This window comes from Mus pahari, chromosome 4 (assembly GCF_900095145.1).
Source record: "Mus pahari chromosome 4, PAHARI_EIJ_v1.1, whole genome shotgun sequence".
Lineage (NCBI taxonomy): Eukaryota > Metazoa > Chordata > Mammalia > Rodentia > Muridae > Mus > Mus pahari.
Window position 1 is genome coordinate 15,752,347 of NC_034593.1, and position 12,187 is coordinate 15,764,533.

General features: G+C 36.7%; 1 protein-coding gene across 1 annotated transcript in view; it reads left to right on the forward strand.

Annotated features, from left to right (window-relative positions):
- The window catches only part of Hltf (helicase like transcription factor), a 57,014-nt gene extending 45,282 nt beyond the window's left edge, over positions 1 to 11,732 (forward strand). The window contains exons 21-25 of the mRNA XM_021195653.1: positions 1,462 to 1,587; positions 1,984 to 2,096; positions 2,555 to 2,735; positions 6,761 to 6,841; positions 9,830 to 11,732. Coding sequence (XP_021051312.1) covers positions 1,462 to 1,587; positions 1,984 to 2,096; positions 2,555 to 2,735; positions 6,761 to 6,841; positions 9,830 to 9,982 — 654 coding nt within the window. The 3' untranslated portion in view covers positions 9,983 to 11,732. The remainder of the gene's footprint in view (positions 1 to 1,461; positions 1,588 to 1,983; positions 2,097 to 2,554; positions 2,736 to 6,760; positions 6,842 to 9,829) is intronic.
- The last annotated feature ends 455 nt before the right edge of the window (positions 11,733 to 12,187 follow it).

Genomic DNA, 12,187 nt, shown 5'->3' on the forward strand with positions numbered 1-12,187 from the left:
AGGAAGGAAGGAAGGAAGGAAGGAAGAAAGAAAGAAAGAAAGAAAGAAAGAAAGAAAGAAAGAAAGAAAGAAAGAAAGAAAGAAAGAAAGAAAGAAATAAAGAAAGAAAAGAAAGAAAGAAAGAAAAGCAAAGCAAAGCAAAGCCTTTAATCCCAGCACTTGGGAGGCAGAGGCAGGTGAATTTCTGAGATTGAGGCCAACCTGGTCTACAGAGAAACCCTGTCTTGAAAAAACAAACAAACAAACAAACAAAACAAAAGTACTTTGAATTTGCATTAGCTGACAGACTGCTTAAAATATTATTCAACTTCAGACTTTTTCCACAAAAGAATCTGCCCTAGTTTACCCTACTTTACTCAACACAGTAATGAAAAAAGTAATATATTAATAAGTGCTTTAAATATACTAGACTAAATTAAACATGTTGCGTTTTTACTTTTTTTTGTTTTTGTTTTTTTCGAGACAGGGTTTCTCTGTATATCCCTGGCTGTCCTGGAACTCACTTTGTAGACCAGGCTGGCCTCGAACTCAGAAATTCGCCTGCCTCTGCCTCCCAAGTGCTGGGATCAAAGTACTTTTAAATATTCTATACTATACATGTAGGACATGCACACATTACACTTACAGGCTTGGATTTGAAGTAAACATAGCTGTGTGAAATACTATCCTAATCTCCTCCTCCTCCTCCCAGTCATTTACCTTTCCCTGCTCAGAGGTGCTCCTTCATATACATTTTTAATGTAGTTTGAATCTTAGAATCTTTTTCTTGCAGTGATATTGACTATCTAGTTAAGATACAATCTCACTTTATTAGATCCTGCTTTGAATGAGCTTGTAGTCTTTGAGAGAGATGGACTTCTCACGCTGTTAAAAGCTTTATAAACTATAAGTTTTGTAAAGCCTTGCACTGGTTCTTAACCTTCCTAATGCTGCAACCCTTTAATTCAGTTCCTCATGTTGTGGTGACCCCAACCATAAAATTATTTTGCAGCTACTTCATAACTGCAATTTTGCTATCGTGAATATTAATGTGCATATCTGATATGCAGGATATCTGATATGTAACTCCCAGCAAGTTGTTATCCATGAGGTGGGAACCGCTACACTAAGGACTTTTTTTTTTTCTTTTGAAATGTTCTATTTTTACTGTACTATAGTTAAGGGCAAGAAATTGTCACGTTTTACTTAGTAGCAGATGATACTCAGTACTCTGAGCTTCTGCATTTAGTCAGGATTATACTCTTTTGCTCTGTCCTTTATAACAGGTTGTAAATATGTCTCTTACAACATGAGGACATGTTTGTATGTTTGGAATTCAGGTACAGGTTGATCCCAAGTAAATGATTATGACAAAAATCCTGAATAAAATAAGAAGTGTAGAACTTTCTATACATGACAAAAACTGTAGGTAAATTTTATATCTCTATGAGTGTGGCTCATTCTTTGTTCTTTTGTATATAGCCACATGCAAAGTGTCCTTTGTGCAGAAATGAGATACATGTAGATAATCTATTAGAATGTCCTCCAGAAGAATTGGCATGTGACAGTGACAGAGAGTCCAGTATGGAATGGAAGTCCAGCTCAAAGGTAAAGTCCACATGTGTAAATATTCTAATGTTTCATACTTAATAAGGAAATGTCATGATAAAATAGTAATTCCAATTCTGCTTTTAATCTGTCATTTCATATTCTTTTAGTTGTACCAGCTTTTGTTTATATTTAATGTTGAATTTCAGTTGGAAAAGAAAGGTATTTGAATTACTATGGTGTTCTTTTCAGTCTTTTTCTTTTACTTTTACCTTTTAGTTAAATTATATGAAAACCTCAATAAAAAAATTGTTGGAAATTTGTTCAATGAATCCTGCATTATGTGAACCCTACTAAAATTAGTGTGTGCAAATAAACTGTTAAAAACTAGAGTGTCTGGACTTATCATACTAATTGAAATGGAATCTAATGGATACAATATTTTTCTTTTTTCAGATTAATGCTCTAATGCATGCTTTGATTGAATTACGGACAAAGGACCCCAGCATAAAAAGTTTAGTTGTTTCTCAGTTTACCACATTCCTGTCTTTAATAGAAACACCTCTTAGGTAAGTTAAACGAGTGCTTTTACTTCATATAAAAGGATTTTGTACATGTGTGTTGTTTGATAGCCACCCCACAAAAATGTCTTAATGTAATGTTTTACCAGGTTTAGTCATTTCATCTATTTAAAATGATATTCAGTGTAACAACAGAACTTCTCCTGAACATAAGATTTTAAAATTAAGTCTAAATTAGTCAGGAAATAATTGAGTTAATACCCGGCAGATAGCTAGATGCTCAGTAGGCATTTGCGTTTTATCAAGAAATGAATTATTGAGTGAATGTGTCAAGCCGTTTACTTAGCTTGTATAAGGCCTTGAGTTTGACTGATCCTTAGTACCACAGGAATAAATTATGAGTGAATTTGTTTCAACTAATATTTGTTAACCTTTTAATACTTCTTTTAATTAAAAATACTTGTCTTTTAATAAAAAATACTTGTCTGTTTTCTTTTTTGCATTAGAGCCTCAGGATTTGTGTTTACTCGCTTAGATGGTTCCATGGCTCAGAAGAAAAGAGTTGAATCAATTCAGTGTTTTCAAAACACAGAAGCAGGATCTCCTACGATAATGCTACTGTCCTTAAAGGCAGGTGGAGTCGGCTTAAATCTCTGTGCAGCTTCTCGAGTGTTCTTAATGGATCCCGTAAGTACTTATATAGATTTTTCAAAATGTTATTACAACAAAACAAAACAAAACAAAACAAAACAAAACAACAGGAGAAGAAACAAAACCTGTTTGAGAATTGCCTTTTTAGTTACAATTAATTGTGGGAAGGTAACATTATCCTTATTTGCAGATGAGGAAACTGGTACACAGAAAGTATACAGTGTCCCCACGATCACACAGTAATCTGTAAAACTAGTCAGCTTCTGTGTTCTTAAGTACGGTTCTGTGCATTTCAACTCTTTTGAATACATAAAGGATGCCTATTGTAATGCATTTAAGATTCAATAAGCAGCAAATCAATGAGCTATCACTTTGCATTATATGATCAAGGCATTGGGAATCTGACTATAAATCAGATATTGGCTCTTGTCATGGTCATTCCTCTAATTTGCCTAAATATTTGGTCAAATGCAAATTTAAGCCTCTCTCTTTTGAGACATAGAAGTTCCTGGAGGAGACCTAAAAAGTACATTTTAGACATGCATCCTAGTTGATTCAGGTTCAGCTGTCCATGAACATACTCTGAGTAAGTTTCCCTGGCTGATAGCATGCACTTAATGTGGTTCTGAAGCAGAAGCCCTAGAGGTATTTTGGATTTCTGTTAGCCATATTAGATATATATTGTTAGCTTATCATTCTTCTTGGATAAGGTACAGGCAATAGAAAAAATGATTTCATCTATTGCTATCATAATTTTAAAATGTCTGTGAAATACAAGCAATTCATAAAATTTTTAGAAAACTGTAAGCTGATATAGCCTAAAGTCAGTCTCCTATACCTAGTCTCCTATACACAATTTAAGTTATCAGCAAATTAACAGCAAAAAATTTCCTTTTCTTAGACCTCAGGGGCGTTTAGAACAGAGTAACACTTAAGCATTACTATGTTATAAATCTCATCTGCATATGAGTTATAATTATTTCTATTTTCAGCTATCACTTGCTATGTTAAAGTTTCTTTACCCCCAAATACTGTTTTCAAGTTTGTGTGTTGTGTGTTTTGGGGTGTGTGTATGTGTATATACACACTCACATGTATATGTGAATGTGTGTGCCTGTACCAGTGAGTATGTAAGAAAGGACACTGGCTGTCTTTCTCTGTTGCTCTCCATGTTAGTCTGCCAAGACAGGCTCTGTTAATTGAACCTGGATCGTGCCATTTTGTCCAGGCTTGCTGGCCAGCTGTCTTCTAGAATCCACTTGTCTCTGTCCCCCAGCACCGATACAAGCACACGGGACCATGCCCAGGTTCTGTGCGGTTGGTGGGGATTTCAAACCCAGGTCTTCATGTTTCCACAGAAAATTCTCATTCCACTTAGCCACCTCCAGCTCTTGCTTTCATTTTTAAAAATCTTCAAATTTAGCTTTTATTATTTATTTATGTTGTGTATCGGCAGTGCACAGGAAACACCTGAGGAATCCAGGCAGAGAGCTTCAGGTGCCCCGAAGCTGCTGTTTCACCCTGGTGGTTGTGGAATGCCTGAATGGGGTGCTGAGAACTGAATTCTAATCCTCTGAAAGAGCAGCCAGCACTTTAGCCACTGGGCCATCTCTACAGCCTGCAAACTTAATCTTCTTTATTTTGAGACAGTGTGGAGCTTGCTGTATGAGACTTGAAGGCAGAGATCTACCTGCCTCTGCCTGGAGGGTCCTGGGATGAAAGGTGTATGCCATCATGAGGAACAGTGCACTTGATAGTTTTTTAACAATTTAAACTTTTTTTAGTTTTTTGAGATCATATTACATCTTTCCCCTTCCTCCCTCTAAACCCTTCTTGTAAAATCATGAACTTTTTCATTAACTGCTGTTATTGTAAGTGTTTCTGCTCAGATGGAAGGGTCACCTGGGACTTGGCTGCCCAGGAGCACACAGCTCTGAGGTGGGACAGTGTCCCAGTTGAAGGCCATCCTGAGAAGACAGGAGCCACACAGCTCTGAGAGGAGGCGACCCCCAGCTGAGCTGAGGCGCTCAGAGCCCCAGCCCAGCTCCTTCTCTTCACTTCTCTCCATTGCTTCTTTTCTTCTTGGCTTCAGTTCTGCTAAGAGAGTCACACCAGGCAGGAAATCTCATGACAGAGGTTTATTGGAGGGTCCAGGGTTTTAAGGGATGAATCCAGGGATGGCTGCCCACTTCTCCTGGGAGCAGACAGCAGGGAACTGGATGAAGGAACAGTGCTTATATAGGATTTCTGAGGGTGCAGGGGCTTCTCAGGACAGAGATTTCCAGAGTGAGTATTGGTGGGATTTCAAGTCCTGAGCTTGAAGCACAGTGATGGACGTGTTTTCCTGTTCAGAGATTGGTGGCTCTTTTTCCTCCTCTTTTCTCTGCATTGGGCCCATAGTGTGGGAAGTTCTTCCCCACTGCAGCCAGCCAGCTTTGGCTGAGGCACCATCTCTGTGGGGCTGCTGGGTTGGGGTGAGGCTGGAGAGGAGGCACTGCCAGTGGACAGCTCCTATGGGGTAGCTCCTGCAGTGATGCATAACTTCATTTTACACCAGAAAGCTCTAGGCTGAGGCAGGAAAGGTCTTGCCACCGTGAACCGCTCCGTAGTACCCACTGACACTGGAAAGGCAATGCACCATCATGGACAGCTCCTGTGAGGGCTGGAGGCTGAGGAGATGTTGGGGTACCACCATTTTTGACAGGAACCACCATTTTGAATTGCAGCAACCAGAGGCCGGGGCAGAAGGAGGGACTGGCTTTTGTGGTACACTGCTCAGGGACTATGGTTATAAGCCTGTATGTATATATGTATACGTATATTCCTATATGCATAAATACAGCCTGTATAAAGTCATCTGTGTGTGTTTTCAGGGCTGACCATTCGGTATTGGATAACCAGTTAGGGTGCTCTTTGAGGAAGACTGTTTCTTCCAGTCTCAGCATTCCTCAGTGGACTGTAGTTCACTGTGTCTGCTTGGAGCACCTTGAGCTTTCCACACACAACATTAGCATGTCAGAAGCTGCACATATGAAGTCTCACTAACGTGACTGTAAACACTGAACTGAACAAGGATCACAACAATAGAAGCCATTTGGCTGCTACTGAAGAACTCTGTAGCTGGGTGTTCTTTTGCTATATTACATCCTGTTCTTGAGCTTAAGACAGAACTTACATACTTTTAAAGTACATTTTTTCAAACCCAGCTGATTTCAAACAAATTGTTGGTTGTATCAACAAGTCTGAAACAGCTTTAAGACTTATGACTGCTAGCCAGGCGTGGTGGCGCACGCCTTTAATCCCAGCACTTTGGAGGCAGAGGCAGGCACATTTCTGAGTTCAAGGCCAGCCTGGTCTACAGAGTGAGTTCCAGGATAGCCAGGGCCATACAGAGAAACCCTTCCTCGAAAAACCAAAAAAAAAAAAAAAAAAAGACTCATGACTACTATTGAAACTGTTTTGTATTTTATCAATATGGAAAAGCAAAAAAATATATAAGAAAACAGATGTTCCCCTAAAGAGGAAAAACTTTCATATGCGGGCCCAAGAATGACATTTTTTGTTTGGTCATTTAGAACATCCGAGAGAATGCACAGTTTCATTTTGTGACCAGGAAGCCACAAGGTTTCTGATCAACTGGCAGGTCTTACGTTGTTCCTGCCACACCTATCAGGCTTTAGTTGGGCACAGGTTTTACATGCCTGTCTGAGATGCCCTAAAACTTGGATCTGTTTGAGTACTGTCACAAATTTCAGAAAGTTTTGGGTGTTTGCTTTTGGATTGTGGATCTATGCAAACATTCCAGAATCTGAAAAATTGAGCTTTAAAACTCACAGTTCTTAAACATTTTAGAAGAGATTCTCAGCCCAGCTGAAGTGGGTAAAATGCAGTGTATTGGGAAAAGGCTGGCTGCCTTCATCTTAATGGAGAAATCGCCTTCTTCCGGGTATATCAGTAATATCAGTGTTTGAATTTCATTAGAGAAGGATGCATACAGACATACTGGGATGAAGGACTAGTGCAGAAGATGAACAGTAGTAATGCACTCATGTCTTCCTTAGGCCTGGAACCCTGCTGCAGAAGACCAGTGCTTTGACCGGTGCCATCGACTTGGCCAGAAACAAGAGGTTATCATCACAAAAGTGAGTTTTTAAAGTTACTTAAGATTGTTTGCTTTTTAAAGGTAACACAGACAATATATGAATACATTACTGCACGATTGAAGTAGAATATGGAGAAAATGTAAAACTCACTTTATCTCCTTTGTAGTTTCAAACATTTTCAAAGATTTTTTCCTCTGTAGTTAACATATGTTCTTATTCATGTATATGTCTCAATATAAAAAAATTGAAAAAAATGGGATGCTGCTTTATTATTTCATAATATATTCCTTTCCCTTAAACATATATTGAAGATTTACTGTCTATATCCATTTAGATCAACACTTTCTAACTGTGGTAAGACCATTATTTTGAACATATAGTTCATTTACATTAGGAATATTCACAGTGTGCCGTCACCATCACCATCCATTACAGAATGTCTGTGCCATACCCAACAGAATCCTTCTGTACTTATTCTTTATTCTCCTTTGTATTTCCCCATTGCTCTCTACCCCCCAGCCACTTATAACCACTGCTTCATCTGTGAGTCTCAGTCCTCATTAGCATCTCCACACAGATCCACCATGACTTAGCCTTAAGCTTTGTAATAAAAAGTGTTGTCATGAAAGGTGTACATCGTTGTGCACGTGTACCAGTATTTCCTCAGGGTAGATTTACAAAACTGTTCTTGGAGACTTGGAATTGATATTAAGTAACTTCAAGTTGATTTCGGTGTAGTCCATGTAGTTCTGCTGGGAGTGTTGTTCACGGTTAGAACTCTTGTCTAGCTTATAGAAAGCCTCGAGTTTGATCACTAGCATTATAAAACAAAAAGCAAACAATCAGTCTTTATGATGTATGGAGTGGTGTAAATTTATGTGACCATAAGTGAATGAAAATGCACTAATTTGCATTTACCTTAAACTTAGGCCTTAAATATATTTCATATGTCTGCTGCTCGTGGTTGTATTTTCCTGCTGTGATCTGCTTGTTCATTTCTTCTTTGCTTTTGCTTGTAGTGTAAACACAGTTTTATAGCATCAAGGACCTCTTTCATTTTGATTTTAGTTGTATATATGTTGAAAATGGTTTATCCCCAGTTCTTATCTGTAACCTTTCTGAGAGATTTTAAAATTCTGTGATTTCAAATGTGTTCTATTTTTTATTTAAATATGTTCTAAGGCCTTTTTTTCTGTAGTTACATAGCAGTGAGCATTATGCGAACCCTTTACCTTATACGATATCAAAGCAGTCTTTGTTTATATTAGTTTTAATGTCCTAATACTTGTGGCCTTATTTGCATTTTTAAAAGGGCAATCTGTATGATTCTTCTGGAAGATACTGTGTTTAGTGAAATGTTTCTACATTTATTTCTTTTCCAAATGAAGAAGTTATTGTTCTGTCAACTTCCTTTTATGTTTTTAGAGTTTGTTTTGCTTTGAAAAAGTCCATAGTCCATCTACTAGTAGGAAATGTGTATATGGGTCTATTTCTAGTCCGTTCCCTTGTTCTCTTTCCTTGATGTGTTCCTGTTCTCAGAATAATACTTTATAATTATGATTTTTCACATCACCCAGGTCAGGCAGCTCACAATCACCTGTAACTTCCACTTCAGAGGATCATTTAACTCTCTTCTGCGCGCTCTCTCTCTCTCTCTCTCTCTCTCTCTCTCTCTCTCTCTCATGTGTGTGCAAGCATGTGCACATGGAGGCTGGAGGACAGCCTGCGTTCTGCTTCTCAAGCACCGGGTCCCTTCATGTTTTTTTAACCATGCACCTTCTTTTGAGTTGGGGTTTTGCTGGCCTGAAGCTCACCACATAAGCAAGGCTGGCTGCCAGTGAATCCTAGAGATTCGCCTGCCCCACCTCCCAGCACTGCTGTTAGAAGCATATTGAACAGTGCTTGGCTTTTTAAATTTGGCTTCTGCAGGTTGACTTAGGTTCTACTGACTGAGACTAAACTGAGGCATGTTTAGATATCTGATAAAGTGTTTTCATTAATGTTCATTTTGAAACTTCTATTAGTTATCACTATTGCTATTGGAAATTTGAATCTATGCCATTATATCCCATTTGTGGAATATTGCTCAGGATTTATTAAATTTATAATTCCTTTGATAACTGTCATGTTTAGGAATAAGAAGTGTTTTTGTGCAGAAACATATTAAATAGTATATATAGTTTTTTAAATGTATCAGTAAAGTTCTGTAATACAGCTTTTATTATTACAGTAACAAGAATATTTTAGCATTTGCTAGAAATACTTCATTATTTCCTAAAAAGTTTCTAGTAGAGATCATGAATAAAATTTGGATGTGCCTTTTATTCCTAGGTGAGGACTTTGTTATTACTTTTTAAGATTCTTATCAGAAATGATGAATTTTATCAAGAATTTCTTACTCACCTGTTGCCACATTGATATGTACCTTCGTATTTATATAGACTGCCATTTGTGGGAACTTCGTTTGACTCTTGATAATACTGAATTCATTTGCTAATATTCTAGCTACAGGGACGCCTATATAATTTGTGTTTGTGGTGTTCCCATGTGATGATTGTGAAGAGTGTGTAAGTTCTGTGCTTCCAGCCATGTTCTTTGTATGAGAAAATGACACTGGGTTAGAAAGGGAAGAGATGCTTAGCCGTAAATATCCTCACTGCATGTTGAGAAAAGGATACACACACACACACACACACACACACACACATACATACACACACACACACACATGTATGTATAAGTGATCATTTCACTTTTAAAATGTGGGTACACTTTTGAAATGTGGGTACTCCTGAAATACAAGTTCTTTTAAAGGTATGTATCTTACTGTTTCACTGTGTCTCCATGTTTTCATTCTGACTTTAGTGTGCGGTATTGTTAACATGTTCATCCATAGTGCAGTTTAGGAAAAGGCTAAATTTTCTTAGTAAAGGTTTCTTAAGAGCATTAAAAAAACTTCATTTTGTTAGCTGAAAAGTTCTTCCATTATTTTAAATTTACTTTTAACTTATTTTTTTCTGTCTGAAGTTCATTGTGAAGGACTCCGTTGAAGAAAATATGTTGAAAATACAAAACACGAAACGAGAACTTGCAGCTGGAGCCTTTGGAACTAAGAAAACAGACGCCAGTGAAATGAAGCAAGCTAAAATCAATGAAATCAGAACCTTAATTGACTTATAATTTGTGGGTTTTTTTCTAAGGTCAGTTTGAACAGACACTTAAGTTTTACAGCTGAAAAATACAGATTTAAGAATGGGATCTAGAGAATGCTTTCTGGGGGGCATATTTTATGTTAATATTTTATGTGTTACTGACACGTCTCTTCTATACCTGAATCTATTTTTATGATACTAGCAATAAGTTCCCTTGTAAACTGGCCTGAAAGACGTTTTCATACAAGTTCCTTTGCTCTCCAGGCTTCCATTCCTTTGCTGAGTATTTTCCTACATTTCCCACGTATCCCACATCTTCACTGAAGTGTGGTCGAAACTTATACTTTTGACCACTTATTCCCCAAAGCCTTTGGTTGATGATTCAGTGAATCCACGGTTCTTGTAAATTATGTACAAATATATACAGACTATAGGAAAGATTTTATTGGATGTTCAAAAACTATAGTTGCATTCATAACTAAACCTTGAATAAAACACCAAAGTTCAGAGGGCAATTTAATTGCAATTTTTTCTTTGTTGAGATATAACATATATGTGACCTTCCATATGTGTTTAGAGAAAATTTACAGAAAAAAAGCATTTTGTGTTCATTTTAGTAAAGTGGTACATTCATTATTTAAATGTGATGATAGAGGCACAGGGTGTTAATATTAGGGGTGAAGGAACCAGTTCTACCTGGTTTGTCTTGAACGCTTATATTTGTAATTTAAATAGATATTTTTGTAAGTGCTCTCTATTTATGTAGGTCTTTTGGAAATAACTTTATAAATTTAATACAGAAGACTACTACTAAACCTCAGAGGTGTGATAATCAGGATGGAAATTGGGATGGATGACCTTTAAAGTTCAACTCTTAAAGACATTTTAATCACGAATCTAAAAATGCTGTTGTGAGTTTAGAATCAGAATTTAATTTTGGAACTTTACTAATTGATCTCTTCATTTTTTTAAACCCTTTTTTGGGAAGTTAATGACTATGACTCATAGTTAAAACAAATACAGTCAAGGTATATAACAATAGCTTTATTTTCTGTTGTTGTTGTTGTTGTTGTTGTTTTTGAATCCAGAGACAAGATGACTAAGAAAAAGCTTTATGGTTTATGGTATAGACTGAAGAACAACTGAGATTTTATTTATGAGAGACCTGACTAAGATGATAGATACCCTTCTCTTACTCACTAAATCCTCCCCAACCTGTTATTCCTCCAAGGGAACAGGATTAGCCAGCATCTCCTCTGTTCCGTTTCTCATCTGTCCTCAGCCAGGTGAGGCAGAGGAGTGCTCAGGTCAGGTTTGCTGTGGGGTGAAAGTGGAATAACTGGGATTGGCCGCTAGGGTTAGTAACCCATGGGAGATTTTGTAGACTAGTATCACATACAAATCAAGTCTCATTATGTATGGCATTAGAGTTCTTTAGTTCCTATACACCGTGAAATTAAGTATAAACTAGTTATGGCCCAAATAAACAAGAAAGAAGCACACACAGTCTACTCCTTTTAATTACAAATAAACTGAGGTTCAAAAGTGAAGGCCATGTGCATCTTGTCCGGAAAATTACAGGGCTATCTATGCTTTAAAACATGAGACCAATCAAATTTGGTGTTAATAAAAAAAGTTAATTCTAAGATATATAAACCACTGGAATGAAGAATTTTATGCTCTGCTGTTTTACTACTTAGAAATGTACTGAAAATATTTCAGATTGTGTTTCCAACTAGATTTTTCTTTAAATAAAAAAATTAATAAAAATCTAAAAATTTACCTTCTTTGGTGTCATTTAGTGACTATTTTCCTTTGAACTATTTAACCTTTCTTTTAACAGAAAAAAAAGCATCTCACTTCTGTAAATGTTTGTTACACAATTTTTCTTTGAATCACTTAAAAAGTACTGTTATTATAATTTACTCATTCACATTTAATTTTGGTACAACTCTTGAAATTCTTAAGATCTTAGTGTATATTTAAAATTTATATAAAAATTGGCATAAAACACTGGGTTTCATTTAATTTCCTCATTTTAAGAACAAAGGGAGTTGTAATAACCATGTGTAATAAATTAAAGGTTTTGCCCTTAAAATAATATTTAGAAACAATCTGATTAGTAGTTTATTACCAGTATTGCTCACAGGGTTTAAAAATGTAAGGACATATTGATCACTTCCTTGAATTTTCACCTTATAAATTGACTTAATGCCCTTTTTTTAATAAAACA